Here is a 26,411-nt window from a genome sequence, read left to right as displayed (position 1 = left end):
AGACCTGCACTAGGCAAACGATCTACCCGACGGGAGGCCCTAGCCACACGACATTTCCATTTATCACAATAATAGGCACTGAAACTACACATTTTTTGATGATTAATTTACAGAAATTAAAATTAACATTTAACTCATTAAATTAATTGAATACATTAAAAAACTCTGTCTTTTTAACAGTTTCTTCTACTACAAGAGTTAGGCCAAATTATTTGTTTAAATGATGAAATTAACAGATATAGTTACACAAACAATACTTTGGACAAAACTGGTAATTACTTTGGAATTAATTGAGGGCTGGCTTTGCTAACATGTTTTTGAATAGAGCCAAATAAATACTTATAGAGTGTTGTTAGTTGTTCTTCCAAATGCTTATAATTAGTACAGAATTGATATTTGTTTATAAGTCAACAATAGAATTTAAGTTATGAAACAATTACTGATTTCACCTTATAATAAAAGATAGTAACTAGTAATAGTCAAAATAAAGTAGAAAATCAATTACATGCACAGAACTGAGCACAAAGCTAGATCTGGTATTATATCCTTTAAGACTAAGGGCCAACGTTTCTCTCTTATGGAAATGCAGATTATACTCACATATGTTAACAGTAATTAATCAAAAACGAAAAAATGAATTTTAAGGAGGCAGATGGCAAAACAAGAGGGGAAGTAAAAAATATCCCAACTTGCTTTGTCACAAGTTCTTGATAAGATTTAGTTCAGATTTTCACACAATACCCTAATGAAAATTCAGACAAACATTGGCTGTACACACACACACACACACACACACACACACACACACACACACACACAGTATATGTAATGTAGAGAGTGGAAACGTTATCAAAAAATCTCAAATGTTCTCGACAGATTTACTTTAAATTGTACATGATATTCTAACTAACATTCCGACAGAGAGTAGGCTATACATTATTTTAATGTACTGTGTATGATATGTAAATATATATGCAATATATAAAGGGGAAACATTGTTACCAAAAATCTCAAAAAGAACTTGATCAATTTACTTCATAATTCTACATGTTACTCGAACAAACATTTGGATGAATATAGAATATATATTTTTAATGTACATAATATATAAATATGTGTAACATATGTGATATAAAATGTTGTTCACAAAAATTTCAAGAAGTTCTTGACCAATTTACTTCAAATTTTAAATAGTACTGTTGTATTTCTGGTTTATCAGCTCATGGTTAGAATATTACTGCAGAATCTAAATTTGCAGTAACAATAAATAAGGCTGAAAGCGAGAGGGGGAGAGATGAAATAACAAAGTGGAATAAGGAAATGGACATAGAGTGTGGAAAGGAGGCGGTGGACAGGGGGAGGGAAGGGGAACCAAGAGAAGTTGGAGAGAAAAGAGGAAGGAGAAGGTGGACAGATCGAGAGGGAAGGAGGAGGAGATGGACAAAGAGAAGGGGTAAAAGAAGATTAGGATGGATATCCAGTTCTCATACATATTAGAAACTGTGCTTTCTCTTTTCTTTCTTTTCCATTTTACCAGACTGAACCACCACAACATGTGGCTGGGTACAGCTAGTAATCTTATACAAAATGAAGAGTAATTTATTTCCACTGCATTCTGTATTTCCAAGTGGGGAATGGTTAAATTATAAATTCAGTTTTGGGGTTTCAAGTACTATAGTTTTTTGTGGAAAAAATTTTTGATGTTTATGTAGACTGATTGTTTCAAAAAGTAGTTACCTCTAATACACCAGTCAATGAAAAACGAGCCAATTTATCTATGTTGTTCATTTTGATATTGTCTTCACTAACTTCCATAAGATGCAAATTTTTTGATGTAATGTAGGAATGACCATGAATTCTGTCCAATATGTCAGCTGTCATTTAAGTTACAGTTTTGTTTCAAGTATTGCCCTTTTCAATGTCTGTATTGTCTACAAATATCATAACAACAAAGAAATAAAGACCAAATACATTATGCTCACCAGAAAGGAACATAACAATCTGAATAAATTATCAGCAGCATGCCTCAATTTTGAACATATGCAGAACCTCAGATATCTGGAATTTAATATTAACTGGACCAATTCCATATCAACTGAAATAAAAGCACACATCTTGAACTATAATGGATACTTCCATTCAATTAAAACGCTACTGGTCTCCATTATATTAAACAGACAGATTAACTTGCAAATACGAAAGTTCATGATCAGGCCAGACATAAACTACTGACGTGAAACATTGACATTAACAAAGACTGATGAGCAGCAGCTGAGAATATCTCAAAACCTGTGATCCAGTACAGTATAATAATGATAAATGGAGATCTAGCAGAAATGCTGATTTGTACCACCTTATACAAGGAGCTGATATTGTAAGATTGTTAAAAAGTAGGATGATAGGCTGACTTGGACATGTTCTTAGCATGGATGCTGGAAGGAAAATTCCTGAATAACGGTCACCAGTAACATGATAGAGAGGGAGACCACAAAAGCAGTGGATAGGCTTTGTGGAAAAACCCGTAAAACTTGTAGAGGATGATGAAGAACTACCCTAGAGAGGACAGAATAGAGGAAACTTATTGCAGAGGGTAATACTGACACAGAGTTGTAATGCCATGAGAAAGAGTAGCTCAAAATGCCATATTTTGCCATATCTATTTAGTACCATTCTAAATTTCTCTTGTTCTGAATTGAGCTTGTCTCAGAAATTCTTTGATAATCAGGAGTGTATTTTTTCCCAATCCAGGGTGCGATGGATGACAAAGAAAAACTGACAACCATTGGCCGTGTGCTCTCCAATCTACCTGTTGACATCAGCCTTGGCAAGATGTTAGTAGCAGGTTCACTCTTCCACCAAATTGAACCTGTACTGTCGCTTGCTGCAGCACTTAGTGTTCAGAGTCCATTCACAAACAGGGCCTATCGAGATCCAGATTGTGAGGTATGTAAGACAGTGTTAGTAACACTTTGCTTTACATGTTGATGTTTGATATGTCCCAGATGTTTGGTTCCATTCATGAATTCCACGCACATTCCATTGGAGATAGATAAAGGAGACTGGAGAATAAAAATATTGTTACATTTTTTTGAAATTTAATTGGTACTTGTAACATGAAAATTAACAAACTTTTTTCCTCATTCTCTGGTGTAATGTACTATGTTTCTAGTTAAACAGTCAAAGTATGTTGATTGTATATCTTGAATTTTCTTAAACTCAGTTTTTCAAGGAATGTACAGAGATGCTTCATATCATACCACAGAATCATAGATGATTCTTTGTATTAATTGATGTCTCGCATCATTTATCATCAGGCATACTAGTACTCACTATTTTATATAGTCACATAATGAAATGTGAACTTTCTCCTAGAGCTTTAGCTCTCCAATTCAGTTGTTCCTCTGTTTGTTGAATCTGTTACTAGGTGTTATCACATGCTTTCAGTATTTTGACCCAGATTTTTCTGATCCTCTCAAATCATTTTCATTGTCATCATGTGTTTTCAGTATTGCATCCAAGTAGAAAAATGAACTTGAAGATACAGTAAATTATCACAGCAGTTGAATTTTACAGTTATTTCACATCTGTTTGAAAATTCAGTGGTTAAGTTGTTTACATTTCTAGCATCTCCATCATATAACTTCACATAACTGTTTAAGCTAAAAAGCCATCAGAGTGCAGCAGGTTCATCAGTACGATACAGGCTTCTCAACAGAAGTAAGTTAAATTTCCTCTGAAATGTACATGCTTCTTTCATCTCACAATCTATGTCAAAAGTGTTCAGTATTTGTATTGGTACATAAATTTTATATTAAATATTTAGTTAATCAGTTTTTGCTGATAGTTGCAGCCTCAGAAAAGCTGTAATATTGAAAGCAAGTTCAGTGCAAATAATGATTGTGGCAGGACATATGAGAATCTGAATAGACTTGTACTTGAAAACATGATGCAGAATTCAAAAGAAAGCCTATTTAGAAAATATTTCCTCTATGTCAGAATTCAGGGCACAATCTTGTCCTATGATTGTCCTTTTGACCATTGTGTAAACTATATTCGTATTTCTTTATGTTCATAATTTCTGTTTCTTATACAACTACACCACAGGTTTCTCTGTTTCTATTGTTTCAGAGAGAATATGATGCTGCTGTTGATACTGGACTCACATATAGAGTAGCACAATCCTAATTCCCATATGTCACACTCATCACATTTTCTGTAGTTTGCGTAATTCAATTTGAGAAAATTCTGTGGAAAATTTCTTCGGCAAGACCACAGACTCTCCACTTCCCCAACTGAGCTAGTGCTCCATTTCTAAAGAACTTGATGCTGAAGGACATGTAAATCTGAAAGTTTCTTGCTTACTTCTACCTTTTCAAATGGAAACCTTTTGCTACTTCTTCTTGTTTCACACTCTCCCTCCTCATTCTTCATGATTGTGGCTGTTCCCAGCATACAAGTTAAGTAGGACCACTGTGATCTTTTCTTTCACAATTTAACAATGTTACTAGCAAGGAAATAATTTATGAGAAGTCCAACCTCTAATCAGACTGTGTTAGCAACAAACTAGTTCAACATATTTATTCTATTTTTCCACTTCTTTATTTTCCTGTTTGTAGCTGTTTACAATGTTTTACCTCTTCTAAGCTTGTACTGATAGCACATCTTTTTCTCTTTAGTAAAAATAATATATACTTGACATGTTGCAATTAGCTGTCATTATTTTTGTTATTTATTTGTGTAAAATGTCGTAATTAATTAATATGTAGCACTTATCTTCAGATATCTATATGACTGTCCAATTAGTCAACTATGGGGACTGTTGTATTATGCTGATAGAGCGTGTGACTCTGAGTGCGCCAATTGTAGTGTCGCCATGCATGTGTACTTAAATCAGTTGCCAACTGTGTATCAGCACTGGCTGGCCACTAGAGGCCGTCCGTAGGAAGCATACAGGTGCCTGGCCGTCTATCAGGGACTCGCACCTACACTACATGATTAAAAGTATCCGGACTCACCCAAAAACATATGTTTTTCATATTAGGTGCATTGTGATGTCACCTTCTGCCAGGTCTCCATATCAGTGACCTCAGTAGTCATTAGACACTGTGAGATAGCAGAACGGACTTCGAACGAGGTCAGGTGATGGGTGTCACTTGTGTCATATGTCTGTAAGTGAGAATTCCACACTCCTAAACACCCCTAGGTCCACTGTTTCCAATGTGATAGTGAAATAGAAACGTGAAGGGACATGTACAACACAAAAGCGTACAGGCTGACCTCGTCTGTTGACTGACAGAGACTGCCGACAGTTGAAGAGGGTCATAATGTGTAATAGGCAGACATCTATCCAGACTATCACACAGGAGTTCCAAACCGCAACATGATCCACTGCAAGTACTATACACTTAGACAGGAGGTGAGAAAACTTGGATATCATGGTCAAGCAGCTACTCATAAGCCACACATCATACCAGTAAATGCCACATGACGCCTCGCTTGGTGTAAGGAGCATAAACGTTGTACGATTGAACTGTGGAAAAATGTTGTGTGGAGTAATGAATCATGGTACACAGTGTGGAGATCTGATGGCAGGGTGTGGGTATGCCGATGCCCGATGAATGTCATCTGCCAGCATGTATAGTACCAACAGTAAAATTCGGAGGCATGGGTGCTATGATGTGGCCATGTTTTTCAGGGTGGGGGCTTGCACCCCTTATTTTGCATGGCACTATCACAGCCCTGGCCTACATTTATGTTTTAAGCACCTTCTTGCTGTTGAAGAGCAATACAGGGATGGAAATTACATCTTTAAACACGATTGAGCACCTGTTGATAATGTGTGGCCTGAGGCATAGGGGTTACACAACAATAACATCCCTATAATGGACTGGCCTGCACAGATCTTCACCTGAATCCTATAGAACACCTTTGGGATGTTTTGGAACGCTGGCTTCATGCCAGGCCTTGCTGATCGACATCAATACCTCTCCTCAGTGCAGCACTCTGTGAAGAAATTGCCGCCATTCCCCAAGAAACCTTCTAGCACATGATTGAATATATGCCTGCGGGACTGGAAGCTGTCATTGAGGCTAAGGGTGGGCTAACACCGTACTGAATTCCAGCATTACCGATGGAGATCGTATCGAACTTGTAAGTCATCTTCAGCCAGATGTCCGGATCCTTTTGATCACATAGTGTGTATACGCACAGAGCAGTGCTGACTCACTCTCACTATGTTCTTTTAGTTTGTACCCCCCTCACATCAGTTGTTGTGTATCGCTCATGTTGCATGTTCTGTATGATTCTTTTGTCTTGTTACGTGTGGAGTCAGAGGTTTATTCATAAAGCCATATTTTTGTGACTTGGCTTGGTTTCACATATTACTTGGTTACTACACAATTGGCAACAAAGATAGTATGGTTCACACGTGTGCAGTTTTTAAGTGCCGTTTCATTATGTTTAATCATCAAGGACGCTGTGCTACCTGCCATTATTGAACAGTTTACATCACCATTGGCCACTTTGTCGTTCTCCATCAGATAGGGTATCGTTCCACTTTTCCTCCATATGATGTTTCAGCTGAGAATTGGGAAGCTTACAAAAAAAGACTGAGACAGCATTTTTTGGCTTTGGTAGTGACAGACTCAAATCTACATCTACATCTACATGACTACCCTGCAATTCACATTTAAGTGCTTGGCAGAGGGTTCATCGAACCACAATCATACTATCTCTCTAACATTCCACTCCCGAACAGCGTGCGGTAAAAACGAACACCTAACCCTTTCTATTCGAGCTCTTATTTCTCTAATTTTATTTTGATGATCATTCCTACCTATGTAGGTTGGGCTCAACAAAATGTTTTCGCATTTGGAAGAGAAAGTTGGTGGTTGAAATTTCGTAAATAGATCTCGCCACAACGAAAAACGTATTTGCTTTAATGACTTCCATCCCAACTCGCATATCATATCTGCCACACTCTCTCTCCCCTATTACGTGATAATACAAAACGAGCTGCCCTTTTTTGCACCCTTTCGATGTCCTCCGTCAATCCCACCTGGTAAGGATCCCACACTGCGCAGCAATATTCTAACACAGGACGAACAAGTGTAGGGTAAGCTGTCTCTTTAGTGGACTTGTTGCATCTTCTAAGTGTCCTCCCAATGAAACGCAACCTTTGGCTCACCTTCCCCACAATATTATCTATGAGGTCTTTCCAACTGAAGTTGTTCGTAATTTTAACACCCAGGTACTTAGTTGAATTGACAGCCTTGAGAATTGTACTATTTATCGAGTAATCGAATTCCAATGGATTTCTTTTGGAACTCGTGTGGATCACCTCACACTTTTCATTATTTAGCGTCAACTGCCACCTGCCACACCATACAGCAATCTTTTCTAAATCGCTTTGCAACTGATACTGATCTTCGGATGACCTTACTAGACGGTAAATTACAGCATCATCTGCGAACAACCTAAGAGAACTGCTCAGATTGTCACCCAGGTCATTTATATAGATCAGGAACAGCGGAGGTCCCAGGACACTTCCCTGGGGAACACCTGCTATCACTTCAGTTTTACTCAATGATTTGCTGTCTATTACTACGAACTGCGACCTTCCTGACAAGAAATCATGAATCCAGTCGCACAACTGAGATGATACCCCATAGGGCCGCAGCTTGATTAGAAGTCACTTGTGAGGAACGGTGTCAAAAGCTTTACGGAAATCTAGAAATACGGAATCAACTTGAGATCCCCTGTCGATAGCAGCCATTACTTCGTGCGAATATAGAGCTAGCTGCGTTGCACAAGAACGATGTTTTCTGAAACCACGCTGATTATGTATCAATAGATCATTCCCTTTGAGGTGATTCATAATGTCTGAATACAGTATATGCTCCAAAACCCTACTGCAAACTGACGTCAATGATATAGGTCTGTAGTTCGATGGATTACTCCTACTACCCTTTTTAAACACTGGTGCGACCTGCGCAATTTTCCAATCTGTAGGTACAGATCTATCGGTGAGCGAGCGGTTGTATATGATTGCTAAGTAGGGAGCTATTGTATCAGCGTAATCTGAAAGTAACCTAATCGGTATACAATCTGGACCTGAAGACTTGCCCGTACCAAGCGATTTGAGGTGCTTCGCAACCCCTAAGGTATCTACTTCTAAGAAACTCATGCTAGCAGCTGTTCATGTTTCAAATTCTGGAATATTCCATTCGTCATCCCTGGTGAAGGAATTTCGGAAAACTGTGTTCAATAACTCCGCTTTAGCGGCACAGTCATCGGTAACAGTACCATCGGCACTGCGCAGCGAAGGTATTGACTGCGTCTTGCCACTTGTGTACTTTACATACGACCAGAATTTCTTCGGATTTTCTACCAAATTTCAAGACAATGTTTCATTGTGGAACCTATTAAAGGCATCTCGCATTGCAGTCCGTGCCAAATGTAGTGCATCTGTAAATTTTAGCCAATCTTCGGGGTTTCACGTTCTTATGAACTACGCATGCTTTTTCCGTTGCCTCTGCAACAGCGTTCGGACCTGTTTTGTGTACCATGGGGGATCAGTTCCATCTCTTACCAATTTATGAAGTATGAATCTCTCAATTGCTGTTGCTACTATATCTTTGAATTTGAGCCACATCTCGTCTACATTTGCATAGTCAGTTCGGAAGGAATGGAGATTGTCTCTTAGGAAGGCTTCTAGTGACACTTTATCCGCTTTTTTAAATAAAATTATTTTGCGTTTGTTTCTGGTGGATTTGGAAGAAACGGTATTGAGCCTAGCTGCAACGACCTTGTGATCACTAATCCCTGTATCAGTCATGATACACTCTATTAGCTCTGGATTGTTTGTGGCTAAGAGGTCAAGTGTGTTTTCGCAACCATTTACAATTTGCATGGGTTCGTGGACTAACTGCTTCAAATAATTTTCGGAGAAAGCACTTAGGACAATCTCAGAAGATGTTTTCTGCCTACCACTGGTTTTGAACAAGTATTTTTGCCATAATATTGAGGGAAGGTTGAAGTCCCCACCAACTATAACTGTATGAGTGGGGTATTCATTTGTTACGAGACTCAAATTTTCTCTGAACTGTTCAGCAACTATATCATCGGAGTCTGGGGGTCGGTAGAAAGAGCCAATTATTAATTCAGTTCGGCTCTTAAGTATAACCTCCACGCATACCAATTCGCACGGAGTATCTACTTCGACTTCACTACTAGATAAACAACTACTGACAGACACAAACACTCCACCACCAATTCTGCCTAATCTATCTTTCCTGAACACTGTCTGAGACTTCGTAAAAATTTCTGCAGAACTTATTTCAGGCTTTAGCCAGCTTTCTGTACCTATAACGATTTCAGCTTCTGTGCTTTCTATTAGCGCTTGAAGCTCAAGGACTTTCCCAGCACAACTACAACAATTTACAACTACAATTCTGACTGTTCCTTGATCCAAGCACGTCCTGTATTTGCCATGCACCCTTTGAGATTGCAGCCCACCCCGTACTTTGTGCAAAGTCTTATTCCTCTTGTGGATTCCATGTAGGGTGTATCAATTACTGTGTCAGCTTTCTCCTTTACAAGAACCGGCTTCTCTTACTTTTAATCACATGTGCAGTGTATGTCCAACTACCATTGCAAATGAACACATCATAGCAGTGCAAGTTAATTCTACTGATGCCACAAAAAACCAAACCAGTCACACAGGATCTGGGCAGCCAAACTTCACGGCCTGAGCCATAAGTGTCAGTTTGTTACTGATGCCCATAATAACTCTGTGCAGACTCTGTGGTGCACATCACAATTATCTGCATAGCTCCAGAGAAGGAAGTGCGCCAGATGGCTTTACTCTTTGAAAATCCACTGTTGAGAGAAGTTTTACAAATAGCACAATCTTTTGAAGTTTCTCAAGCAGCAAGTGACAAAACTGACAGTAGTGTCACAAGATGTGCCCACTAGGACGACAGCTAGCTTGCATAAGGAAGCAGCAGTGGCAGCAGTAAACATGCGGGCCCAGTGCCTAGAAGACCAAGGCCAGTCCGAGCAGCAGTGACCGCCACAACACCAGCATCAGCATTCTCTGTTTCCTTGTACTTTCTATTTTGTCCAGCATGGACATTCAGTGTGCCCTAAGCACTTGGCAGAAAAAAGGCCACATTGCCTCCGTGTATTGTTCGCCAAAGGTTACTCAGGATATGGACATTTGACTGCAATGCTTGTGACTTCTCCCAAGTTGTTTATCGAGTTAAGAGTGTTTTTTCTCCAAATGTTCCAGCTACAGGTTGACACAGGTGCTGCAGTTACGTTATTGAATTCTCAAACCTATGTGAGTTTAGGCTCACAGCCATTGTCACCAGTCCTGCTTAAGCTGGTCAGTTATAACAAACAGAACACAGTGCTGTTGGGACATTTTACAGAATCTGCCTCTTACAAATCAGTGTACGTTCCATTACATTTTTGGTAGTCGCTGATGCTGGTGTTGAGAACTTGTTCAGGGTCAATGCATTTCAGGTGCTTAGATTTTCCATCACTGACACAGTTCATCTTATGTCCAATCAGGTACCCTATTCTCAATTGGAAACACTGTGTGAGGAGTTTTTGGATCTGTTTTCAAAAGGTATATGGTGTGCTATGAATTTTTCTGCTGTCATTTCTTTGGAGACCATGACTCGTTTTTGTCTGGTGTGTCCTATTCTTGTCACTGTGAAAGATCAGGTGAAAGCAGAATTGGACAGTCTTCAATCTCTAGGGGTGGTGCAACCTGCTATGGCTAGCGAATGGTTGTCTCTGATGGTTGTAGTTCAGAAGCCGCTAGGGAAACTTTGCCTCTGTGGTACTTCAGTACTACTGTCAATGTGTAGTTGATCATGGATGAGTATCCTCTCCCATGCCAGGAGGAACTGTTGACAAAAATATCGGGTCATCAGTGCTTTTCTAAAATTGAATTGCCGGAAGTGTATCTGCAGGTTCCTGTGGATGAAGAGTTTTGGCGCATTCATGTTTTGAATGCTCGTTTTGGTCTCTATCAATATTTGCACCTTCCTTTTGGTGTGGCTAGTGCAGCAGCTATTTTCCGACAATTTTTAGAGCAAGTGACTATGCCTGTCCCAGGTTGCATTAATTATCTGGATGATATTGTTGTCATGGGTTCCACCATGGCCGATAACTTGAAACATTAGCACACTATGTTTTCTGTCTTACAGTCTACATGCTCAAAGTGTAACCTCATGAAATCTCAGTGTTTTTCAACCTTCTATTGTTTATTTTGGGTTTGAGGTCTCACAGGATCGGATTCGAGCTCCGCTAGACCACATCTCCCCTGTTATGTTTATGCCTCACCCCTCATCCACGAAGAAGCTTCAGGCCTTCCTAGGGAAGATAGCCTACTTTCATAAATTCCGGCTAGGGTTGGCCACATCGGCCCACATGTTGCATCTCTTGTTACACAAGAATGTAACTTTTTGCTAGACTCTGGATTGTGAACGTGTCTTTCAAATGTTGAAATCCAAACTACTGCCAGTGCCTTGTTTAGATATGTTCTCTCTGGACCAGCCCATAGTTTTGGTGACTGATGCCTCACAGTACGGCCTCAGCAAGGTCCAAATACACTGAAATGTCAACAGCTGTGAACAACAGGTTCTTCTTGCCTCTAAATCTCTTCACTCCAGCCCAGCAGCACTACTCTAATAGAAAAAGAGGCTGTTGCCATAGTCTATGCTCTCCAAAAATTTCAAGTTTTTTTGCATGTCCCCAAGATTCACCTTATTACTGATCATAAACCCTTGGTTCCCTTGTTCAACCCTCACACTTGCTTGCTTGACAAGGCAGCACACCACCTACAATAATAGGCACTATTCTTGTTATACTACAATTATAAAATCCATTTTCAACCTACATCTAAACATACCAATGCTGATGGCTTCTCCTGTCTTCCTGTGGGTCCTGATCCCACCTTTCATCATGAAGAATTGCTTTGCTTCCATCTTGATATTGAAATGCAGGCCGCAATTGAGGGTTTCCCAGTTAGGAGCTCTTCCATGGCAACTGCCGTGTCCACTAACCCAGTTCTCTGCCAGGTGGTTCAGTTGTTCAACATGGCTGGGCTGATAAACTGCCACATCAGGCTTTGGACTCTCTGCACAACAATTTTTCCTTATGATGTCACCTCTTTGTTTTCAATGGTGTTTCACAGTTATCCCTGTGGACTTCTCTCCCAGAGTAGTTATTCCTGCCATATTATCGCGTGAGGTTCTACTCCTTCTCCACCAGGACCATTGAGCAGTTTCATAAACTAAACTGTTAGCTAGGAGACATGTATTTTGGCCAGGAATTGATGGCGAAATTGGCCACTCTGCCATGGTCTGTGAACAGTTGCCTGACAACAGGCATCTCTCAGGGCATATCTGTTCCACTGGCCTGCTCCACACCAACCATGGTAAAACATTCATGTAGACTTTGAGGGTCTCTTCTTAAATTCCTATGGGCTCTTGGCTGTGGATTCATTTTCTAGGTTTCCTTACATCCTCCGGTGTATGTCAACTTCGGCTGAGGTCACGGTTCATACACTTTTGAAGGTTTCTTCTGTTGAGGGTTTTCCTTGTACCTTAGTTACTGATAATAGGCCCCAGTTTTTTTCTCACACCTTTCAATTGTTTTTCTCCCAACACGGCATTCATCATGTTATGGTTGTGCCATTTCACTCTCAATCAAATGCTGAGGCGGAACAGCTGGTGTGTACATTGAAGTCCCAAATAAAAAACTTTGTTGTGAATTGTTTGCCAGACCATGCTCTTTCCATTGTATGAGTACCTATTGCTTCATGCCTATGGGAGAGCAGAGCCCAGCTGAATTGCTTTGTAGCTGGCAGCCATGCACGCTCCTCCACATTATGCCACCTGTGCCACACCTGCCACTGTCGGGTTCGTCCGGCCACTCCATATCAGGATCGCCAGTGTGGGCACAAGACTTTGGTCACCAGCCCAAATACATGCCAGCCACTGTTGTCTGCCACCAGAGAAGTCCATATGGCCAAAGGGCTGGTCATGCGTTGCTTTCATCACTTGCACTCCCACTCACCATCAGAAGCTACCAGTTTGCAGGTGCTGCTCCCATCACCACAGCCCTCCACTGACCTCCACCTCAAGTCCGTTGTTGCATGCTATGAAGGTGCCCCTGTCCCATTGGCTGCCTCCACTATGTGTAGAGCCCTGGGGTTCCAGCTTCCTGGCACCAGGTGCCAATCTGTCTCCGGCCTTGGCTCCATTGCCACAGCTTGCTGTTTGGGTCAGGCTGCCTCCAACAGTTCTCTCACCATCATTGTCTCAGCCATAATTGCTGGTGGGTACAGCTTCATCTCATCTACACTGGGACCTTCCTGCTGATGGTGACACAGAGATGGTGATGGCACGTCTGCTGCAGTGCTGTAGTGGGGCATCTCAGTGCGTTCCAGCCCTACAGTCCAGTGCCCGACCGGCACATCATCCCGCCTCCTGCCATTGGCACCAGCTGCCGCCACTACACATCCAATGGATGTGGCTCTTACCAGGCCGCTGGCATCTCCTCTATTGCATGGGTACACCCTCTCCACATGAGGGAGAGGTGTGCTATATCGGGTCACTATCAGATATGTGTGTGAGAATGCCAAGTGTAGTGTCACTGTGCGTATGTACTTAAATCAACTACCAACTGTATCAGCATGGTACAGCCACTAGAGGCTTCCTGTAGGAAGTGGCAAGGTCTCTGCCATGTCATATATCAGCGAGTGGTGCCTATATATATGCCAAGCAGTGCTGAATCATTCCCACTATGATCTTTTAGTTTTTACTCCTCACATCAGTTGTTCTGTGTATCGATTATGTTTATGAGAAAAGCCATATTTGTGTTACTTAGATTGGCTTTATGTGTTACCTGGTTACTACAGACTCAGTGAACAAATAAGGACAGTCTTATATAATGCTGAAATCAATAACATATTGTTCACATAAATAACAAAAATAAAGGCAGTTGATTGGAATATATCAAACATACATTATTAACATACAGTTTCGTGCCCAAGAATTCTATATGGCAAAATGGATCCCACAAAACATGCATTTTCTCCTTTTTTAGTAATATATTTCAGTTTTTGTGTCTGTGTTGTTGGCAAGGTTTCATTATATTCTTTGTCATTATTATTGTGATTAATAATTACCAGTTTGCTTTGGAGTCCTGTTTCTCTGTGGTTGAGGGCATCATCAAATCACATTTCTGTGTTCTCTGTATATTTCTGACTGATTTTTTCTGTATTTAAATGATACAGGTTGCCCATAAATGCTCTAGAAGTCAGAATCTGTTTTTAAAAGCATTTTCTCACTTTTGCGTAGTCTGTTTAGTAACACAAGCATCTGTGTGGATATTAAAGCAAATCTTTTCCATCCATGATTTTCCTCAACGTGTATTCATACATTTATTGTTGAATCTCTAAATAGTATTTCCCTTTTTTGTTGACTGGTTTGATGTGGCCTGCCACGAATTCCTCTCCTGTGCTAACCTCTTCATCTCAGAGTAGCACTTGCAACCTACATCCTCAATTATCTGCTGGATGTATTTCAATCTCTGTCTTCCTCTACAGCTTTTGCTCCGTACAGCTCCCTCTAGTACCATGGAAGTCATTCCCTCATGTCTTAACAGATGTCCTATCATCCTGTCCCTTCTCCTTGTCCACGTGTTCTTTTCCCCTCCGATTCTGCGCAGAACCTCCTCATTCCTTACCTTATCAGTTCACCTAATTTTCAACATTACGGTAGTCTGTAGCACCGCATCTCAAATGCTTCGATTCTCTTCTGTTCTGCTTTTCCCACAGTCCATGTTTCACTACCACACAATGCTGTGCTCCAGATGTAGATTCTCAGAAATTTCTTCCTCAAATTAAGGCCGATATTTGATATTAGTAGACTTTTCTTAGCCAGGAATGTCCTTTTCGCCAATGCTAGTCTGCTTTTGGTGTCATCCTTGCTCCATCCATCACTCGTTATTTTACTGTCTAGGTAGCAGAATTCCTTAACTTCATATAATTCGTGACCATCAATCCTGATATTAAGTTTCTCGCTGTTCATATTTCTACTACTTCTCATTAACTTCAATTTACTCTCAATTCATACTCTGTACTCGTTAGACTATTCACTCCATTCAGCAGATCATGTAATTCTTCTTCACTTTCACTCAGGATGGCAGTGTCATCAGCAAATTGTATCACTGATATCCTTTCATCTCGAATTTTAGTTCCACTCCTGAACCTTTCTTTTGTTTCCATCATTGCTTCCTCAATGTACAGATTGAACAGTAGGGGAGAAAGACCACATCCTTGTCTTACACCATTTTTAATACAAGCACTTTGTTCTTGGTCATCCACTCTTATTATTCCCTCTTGGCTGTTGTACATATTATTTATGATATGTCTCTCCCTATAGCTTACCCCTACTTTCTCAGAATTTCAAACATCTTGCACCATTTTACATTGTCAAATGCTTTTTCCAGGTTGACAAATCCTATGAACATGTCTTGATTTTTCTTTAGTCTTGCTTCCATTATTAACCGCTACATCAGAATTGCCTCTCTCATTCCTTTACCTTTCCTAAAGCTAAACTGATCATCATCTAGCGCATCCTCGATTTTCTTTTCTATTCTTCTATAAATTATTCTTGTCAGCAACTTGGATGCATTAGCTGTTAAGCTGATTGTGCAATAATTCTCACACTTGTCTACTCTTGCTGTCTTCGGCATTGTGTGGATGATGTTTTTTCGAAAGAGATGATATGTTGCCAGATTAATACATTCTACACACCAATGGGAATAGTCATTTTGTTACACTTCTCCAAACGATTTTACAAATTCTGATGGAACGTTATCTATCCCTTCTGTCTAATTTGATCTTAAGTCCTCCAAAGCTCTTTTAAATTCTGATTCTAATACCGGGTCCTTTAACTCTTCTAAATTGACTCCTGTTTCTTCTTCTATCACATCACACAAATCTTCCCCCTCATAGAGGCTTTCAGTGTATTCTTTCCACCTACCTGCTCTGTCATCTGCATTTAACAGGGGAATTCCCGTGTTGCACTCTTAATGTTATCACCCTTGCTTTTAATGTCACCGGAGATTGTTTTGACTTTTCTGTATGCTGAGTCAGTCCTAGTGACAATCATTTCTTTTTCGATTTCTTCACATTTTTCATGCGGCCATTTTGTCTTACCTTCCCTGCACTTCCTATTTATTTCATTCCTCAGCAACTCGTATTTCTGCATTCCTGTGTCTCCTGGAACATTTTTGTACTTCCTCCTTTCATCGATCAATTGAAGTATTTCTTCTGTTACCCATGGTTTCTTCGCAGTTATACTCTTTGTACCTTTGTTTTCCTTCCAACTTATGTTATCACCCTTTTTAGGGTTGTCCATTCCTCTTCAACTGTACTGCCTACTGAACTATTCCTTATTGCTGTATCTATAGCCTTAGAGAACTTCAAGTGTATCTCATCATTCCTTAGTGCTTCCGTACCCCACTTCTTTGCATATTGATTCCTCCTGACTAATGTCTTAACCTTCAGCCTACTCTTCATCACTACTATGTTGTGATCTGAGTCTATATCTGCTCCTCAGTATGCCTTACAATCCAGTATCTCATTTGGGAATCTCTGTCTGACCATGATGTAATCTAACTCAAATCTTCCCGTATCACCCGACCTTTTCCCAGTATATCTCCTCCTCTTGTGATTCCTAAACAGAGTATTCGCTATTACTAACTGAAGTTTATTACAGAACTAAATTAGTCTTTCTCCTCTCTCATTCCTTGTCCCAAGCCCATATTCTCTTGTAACCTTTTTTCCTACTCCTTCCCCTACAACTGCACTTCAGTTCCCCATGACTATTAGATTTTCATCTCCCTTTACATACTGTATTAGCCTTTCAATATCCTCATACACTTTCTCTGTCTCTTCATCTTCAGCTGGCAATGTCTGCATTTATACCTAAAATATCGTTATCGGTGTTGATTTGCTGTTGATTCTGATAAGAATAACCCTATCACTGAACTGTTCACAGTAACACACTCTCTGCCCTACCTTCATATTCATAATGAGTCCTACTCCCATTATACCATTTTCTGCTGCTGTTGGTATTACCCTATACTGATCTGACCAAAAATCCTTGTTTTCTTTCCACTTCACTTCACTGACCCCTACTATATTTAGATTGAGCATTTGCATTTCCCTTTTCAGATTTTCTAGTTTCCCTACCACATCCAAGCTTCTGACATTCCATGCCCCAACTCATAGAATGTTTTTATTTCATTGATTATTCAGTCTATTTCTCATGGTAACCTCCCCCTTGGCAGTCCCTTTCCCAGAGATCCGAATGAGGGACTATTCCGGAATCTTTTGCTAAAGGAGAGATCATCATGACACTTCTTCAGTAACAGGCCATGTGTCCTATTGATACACGTTATGTGTTTTTAATGCTGTGGTTTCCGTTGCCTTCTGCATCCTCATGCCTCTCTATGGCAGTATTATTCATAAAATGTTAATCAGTCGTATAATATTACAGACATTACATTACGTGTCATTAATGCACTGGTTTCTATTGCCTTCTGCATCCTCATGCCATTGATCTTCATTGATTCTTCAGGCTTCAGGAGCAGTTTCCCACCCCTAGGACAAGAGTGTGCCCTGAACCTCAGTCCACTCCTCCGCCCTCTTTTACAAGGCCCTTGGCAGAATTAGGGTTACTTCTTATGCCGGAAGTCTTCGGCCGCCTATGCTGATTATTAATGAAAATTTAAGCAGCGGCGGGATTCGAACCCGGGACCAAAGATGTTCTGATTATGAATCAAAGACGCTACCCCAAGACCACGGCTCCTTAGTGACCAATTAATCCAATGGGTTTTATTCTCATCATCTACTATTTGATCACATGATGCACTCTTGACATCTTTAATTAGTTCATATGTTGCTTTCACTAAATTCTTATTTAATTTTCATTAGCATGTTGTGTGAGAGTTCCATCTGTGCCAAATATATGATAACATTTTTAAGTATTCAGATAAAAGAAATCATTGAATAGCTAACATTAACAGTGATTGTCATTTAATTTTGTTTCGTATTGCTAGTATTTTTACATTATCATTAAAATTAAGATGTACATAACCTATTTAATATGTATAAAATCTTTTTCAGACATCACGAAAAGAACTGGAGTCAGATCATGGAGACCCTGTGACATTGCTGAATGCATTACGTGGATGGCTGGAGGTAAAAGCAGAGAGAGCGAGCAATTCTCGCACTTGGTGTCGTCGTAGAGGATTGGAAGAGCAGCGCTTTTATGAAATGGTAAAGCTGCGCAGGCAGTTTAAAGAGTTGCTTCAGGTGAGAACATTCTGCTATAATTCTCTTATATTAAAGTAACACCACTTTTTAGATATATATGTTAATGTAAAAACAGTTTTCTCATTACAATTGCCAGTTTAAAGAGATGCTTCAGGTGAGAACACTCTACTGTAATTCTCCTAGACTACAGTAAAATAATTCAATATCCAAATGTTTGTACAAGGAGCCGTTATTCTTTAGCTATACAATTCAGTTCAATAACAATTCAGTGATGCAGTTCAGTAATACAGTGGTTATAAAAATGATTAGTATAATTTATAATTGTATAAAGGGTGTTCTGCTCTTCTGTCTGTTCATTATTTTTTCTTTCTTTCAGAAATTATTTTTCTTTCCTCATTTGAGATCACCCTTCCTGTAGTCATTTCATTGATCTTTGCTTGTAGTCTGGTTTGTGTGTCTTGCAGTATTTTGGTTTTGTCAGTTTATTTTTTAGGCTATCTAATGTAACTTGGAGTTCTCTTATACTTTTTTAATTTCTGTAATCTATTTAATGTTGTGCTTACTATTCCACATTTTTTTAAATATTATTCTCTTACTAATTCCATTTTCTGGTGTTCTCATCAACTATCTAAAGAATTGCCTCCGTTTCTTGCTCATCGTGCTCATTACTGGTTCTATTTTGTTGTATACTGTTTCATTTGAAGCTATTCCACAATGTCCATTTGCTCGATATTATTTGTTTATACATGTCCTAAGTATTGTTCTTTCCGTCAGTTTCTGCTGTATTGGATGTTTTGAAGACAGTTTCGGCTGCGTATGTTATCTCTGGTTGTGCTGTTATAATGTTTTAATTTTCCAGTTGTCAATAGGCTTTTTTTTTTTTTGTTGTATGTGTTTCTGGTTATGTAATTTACTTCGTTCAGGTTTTTTTATTCTTTTTTGCATTGTCACTTTCCTATTTCCTTTATGATATGACATAAATATTTATATTTATGAACAGTTTCGATTTCCAGTTCTTCTATTGTAATTTTGTTTGCAAGTGATGGATCAGTTATTATAATCTTTGTTTTTTAAACTATATTCTGAAACCAATTTTCTGTGCTATTTCTTATATCGATTTAAATTGTTGTGGGTTTCGTGAACATTGGTGGCTAGGAGAGCCTGATCATCAGTACATCCCAAGCAGTTCAAATATATCGTTTTTCACTCTTCCAATTTTTATGTTCTTTGGTTTATCCCTGTACCATCCTCTCATTTATATTCCAGAGCACAGTTGAATAGTAAAGGCGATAGGTAGCCACCATTTCTTAGCTTGTTTCTATGAGGAATTGTTCAGAAATTTGTCCTCTGAACTGGACTTTTGATTTGGTGTGCTCAGAGTAAATTATATTGGTTTAATTAGTCTTGGCTGAAGTCTTAGAGTCCTTAGAATATTTAAGAAGACCTACAGAGACAACCACATGCCTTCTTAAAGTCTACAGTGTTACTGACAGATGGTTGTTGCATTTCCTGTAATATGCCATAATTTTAAACTAATGATCTTCTCTCCACAGCTTCTCCATCGTCTGAAATCTGCCTGGTATTCCCCTAACTCCTTATTCTAATTGTTCATTGATTCTTCCACACATGATCTTAGATAAAATCTAGTGTGTATAGTCTTATTGGTGAATGATTGCCATGGTCCAGTATTCAGGGAATTGTTCAGTTATCCAGATTTTTGTTAGAGGCACGTGTAAGGAGGTCTTGACTGTGTCACTGGAATATCTCCCCATTTCAGCAAAGCTGATTATCTCAGTATACTTTATATTTTTCATCTTTTCATTGCTTTTTCTATTTGTGAGGTTGGAGGGTCTAATTTGTTATGTTTAATTTTTATTGAGGTGTGTACATTGATTTGTCAGACTTTTTGGTTCTTCTCCGTTCAGAAGTTTATTGAAAGCTTTTGCCATGACTTCAGCATTTTCTTCATTACTGTGTGCCATTCTTCCATCTCCATCTTTCAGTATTAGTGTATGGGATTCATTTGGTTGTAATTGTTTCCCAAACATTTTGTAGTAGTTCCTGGGATAGGTTTTGTGGTAATAATAACCTTCCATACCATATAGCAGAGATGCTGTGAGCTGAGTCACAGCACCTCCACAATATGGTGAGTAGCAACTTTCCTTTTCATAATATTGTTAATCTTGTACAGAGTTTGTTATGTCTTTATGAAACCTTCTCTTGATTCCCTTAGTGTTTTGCGTGAATTACTTGCTTTCATTTTTGAGGTTGGTGGCATTTTCTTCTGTTTTGTGTGTTTGAAACTTTAACTGTGCTTGGTGTCTTTCTTCATGGAATTTGCCACATTCTGGTGTCCACGAAGTGTTTTCTTCGTGGATTTGAGGAATATAAATTCTCAGCTTGTTTTTTGAGACTTGGCACCATTTCCTCTAGGTCATCCATTAATTTGTTGTTTTTTGTCATTTTTAATTAGCTGATGTTGACCATAGCTCCTTTATGTTTTATTAGGTTTTCCGTTCTTTTTCTTTATGGACTGTATTGGAGTTTAATTTTAATTGTGTAATGGTCTTAGCCTGTGTCTGCTCCTCTCAATACTTTAATGTTGTAAATTTCCTTACAAAAATTTTTGTCTGTATGGATATGATCTAGCTGCCATTCTCCCTTTCTCCAGTGGAGATGTTTCCACGTTTTAAGGTTATTTGATTTCCTCTTGAAATATGTTGATTTAGATATAACATTGCATTCTCTACCAAGTTCTACAAGTCTTTGCTCATTCTTGTTTGTAAAATTACTGACTGCATTTCTCAGTTATATTTTTATATTTTCTTTCTTTTCCATACTGGGCATTGTAGCCTTACAATTTGTTCAAGACCAAAATTCAGCTACCTCAACCTTTGATTTTGCTAGATTTTTTTTTTTTTGTTTTTTTTTTTTTTTTTTTTGTTTGTAGGAGTGTGGGCACTTATTATTGTGTAAGTGTTATACATTGTTTTAAAAGTTAAGAATTCCAATTCTTGGCATTATTGCTTGAAAATCAATCACTGAATTTATTATTTTTATATTTACTATATATCCTGTTGCAAATTGAGAACATTGCTTCATGACCCTCTGCCGTGGCATGCCATTGTAAATTCTGTATCCTTCTGATTTGAACAGGTCTTCTGTCATGTTTCTTATTTCTTGAAGCTCCACTATTAAAATTTTTCATTGCTGGATCATCTGTGGAGTTCTTGACTTTTCCAGTGTTAAGTAGTGAGTTTCTGATGTGTGCTGCTGTATAGGTTATTTGCTTATGTTGAATCTTCTTATTGTATGTTAGTGTGCATCTGAGTGATTGCAAACACTCCAATTCATTGCTGTCGTCTAGTTGGCTACTCACTAAATCTGACACAGCCTTTATTTCTCTTTTTGGGCAGGGTGGTGGTATTTTTTTCCTAAAAGACCTTTCCATATCAGACTTTCAAAGATATTTAACCTTAGTTGAAGTAAGCTATGGTTTTTAACTGCAGATGGTGTATTTAGTCCACAAGAACTATTTTATTGTGCTAAAGTCTGCCGGCAAGCCGGTGAGGATGTGCAACATAGGAGTATCATTACTCCTGCTTCTACGACAGCATTAATAGGTATGTGGAAAAAACAAGCCTCTTTAAAAAGATTTTTCTCTTTAGCTGTCTGCCCTGTCTTGTGGCTGTACTCAGTGTTTCTACACCTCCCTTTGTTGATGCAACAATTACATAATCATTATTGTATCTCACCAAAGTAACTCCTTGGTTGGGACCAATCACCAGGCAAAGTGTTATCAACTCTATTTGATCTGATGGTACTGATGCCATTATATCCTGAATTTGTCAGTGCTTTCAATGATGTTGTTGTGGTCTTCAGTCCAGAGACTGGTTTGATGCAGCTCTCCATGCTACTCTATCCTGTGCAAGCTTCTTCATCTCCCAGTACCATCCTTCTGAATCTGCTTAATATATTCATCTCTTGGTCTCCCTCTACGATTTTTACCCTCCACGCTGCCCTCCAATACTAAATTCGTGATCCCTTGATGCCTCAGAACATGTCCTACCAACTGATCCCTTCTTCTAGTCAAGGTGTGCCACAAATTTCTCTTCTCCCCAATTCTATTCAATACCTCCTCATTAGTTATGTGGTCTACCCATCTAATCTTCAGCATTCTCCTGTAGCACCATATTTCGAAAGCTTCTATTCTCTTCTTGTCTAAACTATTTATCGTCCATGTTTCACTTCCATACATGGCTACACTCCACACAAATTCTTTCAGAAACGACTTCCTGACACTTAAATCTATACTCGATGTTAACAAATTTCTCTTCTTCAGAAACGCTTTCCTTGCCATTGCCAGTATACATTTTATATCCTCTCTACTTTGACCATCATCAGTTATTTTGCTCCCCAAATAGCAAAATTCATTTATTGCTTTAAGTGTCTCATTTCCTAATCTAATTCCCTCAGCATCACCCGAGTTAATTCCACTACATTCCATTATTTTGTTTTGCCTTTGTTGATGTTCATCTTATATCCACCTTTCAAGACACTGTCCATTCCACTCAACTTCTCTTCCAGGTCCTTTGCTGTCTCTGACAGAATTACAATTTCATCGGCGAACCTCAGAGTTTTTATTTCTTCTCCATGGATTTTAATTCCTACCCCGAATTTTTCTTTTGTTTCTTTTACTGCTTGTTCAATATACAGATTGAATAACATCAGGGATAGGCTACAACCCTGTCTCTCTTCCCTTTCATGCCCCTCAACTCTTATAACTGCCATCTGGTTTCTGTACAAATTGTAAATAGCCTCTCACTCCCTGTATTTCATCCCTGCCACCTTCAAAATTTGAAAGAGAGTATTCCAGTCAACATTGTCAAAAGCTTTCTCTAAGTCTACAAATACTAGAAATGTAGGTTTGCCTTTCCTTAATCAATCTTCTAAGATAAGTCTTAGAGTCAGTATTGCCTCATATGTTCCAACATTTCTATGAAATCCAAACTGATCTACCCCTAGGTCGGCTTCTACCAGTTTTTCTATTCGTCTGTAAAGAATTCACGTTAGTATTTTGCAGCCGTGACTTATTAAACTGGTAGTTTGGTCATTTTCACATCTGTCAACACCTGCTTTCTTTGAAATTGGAATTATTATATTCTTCTTGAAGTCTGGGGGTATTTTGCCAGTGTCATACATCTTGCTCTCCAGATGGTAGAGTTTTGTCAGAGCTGGCTCTCCCAAGGCTGTCAGTAGTTCTAATGGAATGTTGTCTACTCCCAGGGCCTTGTTTCGACTTAGATCTTAGTTGCAGTATCGTATCTCGTATTTCATCTTCATTTTCATGCTCTTCCATTTCCATAATATAGTCTTCAAGTACATTGCCCTTGTATAGACACTCTATATACTCCTTCCACCTTTCTGCTTTCCCTTCTTTGCTTAGAACTGGTTTTCCATCTGAGCTCTTGATATTCATTCAAGTGGTTCTCTTTCCTCCAAGGGTCTCTTTAAGTTTCCTGTAGACAGTACCTATCTTACCCCTAGTGATATATGCCTCTAAATCCTTACATTTGTCCTCTAGCCATCCCTGCTTAGCCACTTTTCACTTCCTGTCAATCTCATTTTTGAGACGTTTGTATTCCTTTTTGCCTCCTTCATTTACTGCATTTTTGTATTTTCTCCTTTCATCAATTAACTTCAATATTTCTTCTGTTACCCAAGGATTTGTACTAGCCCTCATCTTTTTACCTACCTGATCCTCTGCTGCCGTCACTATTTCATCTCTCAAAGCTAACCATTCTTCATCTACTGTATTTCTTTCCCCCATTCTTGTCAATTGGTCCCTAATGCTCTCCCTGAAACTCTCTACAACCCCAGATCCTGTCAGTTTGTCCAGATCCCATCTCTTTAAATTCCCACCTTTTTGCAGTTTCTTCAGTTTTAATCTACAGTTCATAACCAATAGATTGTGGTCAGAGTCCACATTTCCCCTGGAAATATCTTACAGTTTAAAACCTGGTTCCTAAATCTCTGTCTTACCATTATATAATCTATCTGAAACCTTCCAGTATCTCCAGGCTTCTTCCATGTATACAACCTTCTTTCATGATTCTTGAACCAAGTATTTGCTATGATTAAGTTAAGCTCTGTGCAAAATTCTACCAGACAGCTTCCTCTTTCATTCCTTACCCCCATTCCATATTCACCTACTACGTTTCCTTCTCTTCCTTTTCCTACTATCGAATTCCAGTCACGCATGACTATTAAATTTTCATATCCCTTCACTATCTGAATAACTTCTTTTATCTCATCATACATTTCATCAATCTCCTTGTCATCTGTGGAGCAAGTTGGCATATAAACTTGTACTACAGTGATGGGTGTGGACTTCATGTCTACCTTGGCCACAATAATGCGTTCACTATGCTGTTTGTAGTAGCTTACCCGCACTCCTATTTTTTTATTCATTATTAAACCACTCCTGCATTACCCTTATTTGATTTTGTATTTATAACCCTGTACTCACCTGACCAGAAGTCTTGTACCTCCTGCCACTGAACTTCACTAATTCCCGCTATATCTAACTTTAACCTATCCATTTCCCTTTTTAAATTTTCTAACCTACCTGCCCGATTAAGGGATCTGACATTCCATGCTCCGATCCATAGAATGCCAGCTTTCTTTCTCCTGATAACGATGTCCTCCTGAGTAGTCCCCGCCCAGAGATCCAAATGGGGGACTATTTTACCTCGGGAATATTTTACCCAAGAGGATGCCATCATCATTTAACCAAACAATAAAGCTGCATGCCTTCGGGAAAAACTACGGCTGTAATTTCCCCTTGCTTTCAGCCATTTGCAGTACGAGCACAGCAAGGCCATTTTGGTTAGTGTTACAAGGCTAGATCAGTCAACCATCCAGACTGTTGCCCCTGCAACTACTGAAAGGGCTGCTGTCCCTCTTCAGGAACCACACATTTGTCTGGCCTCTCAACAGATACCTTTCCGTTGTGGTTGCACCTACGGTACGGCTATCTTTATTGATTAGGCACGCAAGCCTCCCCACCAACGGCAAGGTCCATGGTTCACTATTTTATTTTATAATTCAACCAAAGGGGCTTTAGACACACTCGATCAGCTAACTGGTACATATACTGCAAACAAACAAAAAAAGTAGATGGCCCATGATAGTTTTCTACAATACTCTTGATGTTTCTGCTTACAATGCCTATGCCTTGTGGACTTTGATTGACCCTAACTGGAATGCAAGAAAATTGACTAGAAGGAGAATATTTTTGGTGGAACTTGGAACGTCACTTGTTGCAGAGCACACTGCATCAAGGAAGCATTTTCCCAGAACAGAACTTTCTTTGAGAATGGGCAGGAGCATCCAAGACCTTGAAGGAGTGACAGGTGTGGCCAATCAGTAACAACAAGAAACTCTTCTAAACATGCACACTCTAAGTTCTGTCCTTCAAGCAATGACAATTAAAATAAAAATCATGTTGTGTGGAAAGTGTAATAAACATGTATCCAAAACACATGTTTTCTGCTTGTGTCCAAATTGCAGCGAGCAAGAAGGAAATAAAGTGATATCGGCAGACGGACAGATGGTTGTTGAGAATGACATTTTTGGTGGAAATGTCTGTTGTTCCTAATATACTCTGCATGAACATTAAAATAATAAATTTTCTTTTGTGAAGTTCTGTGTACTATTATTATTACTATTATTATTATTATTATTATTATTATTATGCCCCCATGAACCATCGACCTTGCCGTTGGTGGGGAGGCTTGCGTGCCACAGCGATACAGATGGCCGTACTGTAGGTGCAACCACAATGGAGGGGTATCTGTTGAGAGGCCAGATAAACGTGTGGTTCCTGAAGAGGGGCAGCAGCCTTGTCAGTAGTTGCAGGGGCAACAGTCTGGATGATTGACTGATCTGGCCTTGCAACACTAACCAAAACAGCCTTGCTGTGCTGGTATTGCGAACGGCTGAAAGCAAGTGGAAACTACAGCCGTAATTTTTCCCGAGGGCA

The 26,411-nt window shown here is 39.2% G+C and overlaps 1 protein-coding gene across 2 annotated transcripts in view; it reads left to right on the top strand.

The window, feature by feature from the left end:
* LOC126466679 (probable ATP-dependent RNA helicase DHX34) overlaps positions 1-26,411 on the top strand; it is a 179,030-nt gene that overhangs the window by 82,546 nt on the left and 70,073 nt on the right. For both annotated transcript variants that reach the window (XM_050096401.1, XM_050096402.1), the window contains exons 10-11: positions 2,749-2,943; positions 18,218-18,406. In XM_050096401.1, coding sequence (XP_049952358.1) covers positions 2,749-2,943; positions 18,218-18,406 — 384 coding nt within the window. The remainder of the gene's footprint in view (positions 1-2,748; positions 2,944-18,217; positions 18,407-26,411) is intronic.

This window comes from Schistocerca serialis, chromosome 1 (assembly GCF_023864345.2).
Source record: "Schistocerca serialis cubense isolate TAMUIC-IGC-003099 chromosome 1, iqSchSeri2.2, whole genome shotgun sequence".
NCBI lineage: Eukaryota > Metazoa > Arthropoda > Insecta > Orthoptera > Acrididae > Schistocerca > Schistocerca serialis.
The sequence above is the reverse complement of the archived record's forward strand: the minus strand, read 5'-3'. Positions and strand labels throughout refer to the sequence as shown.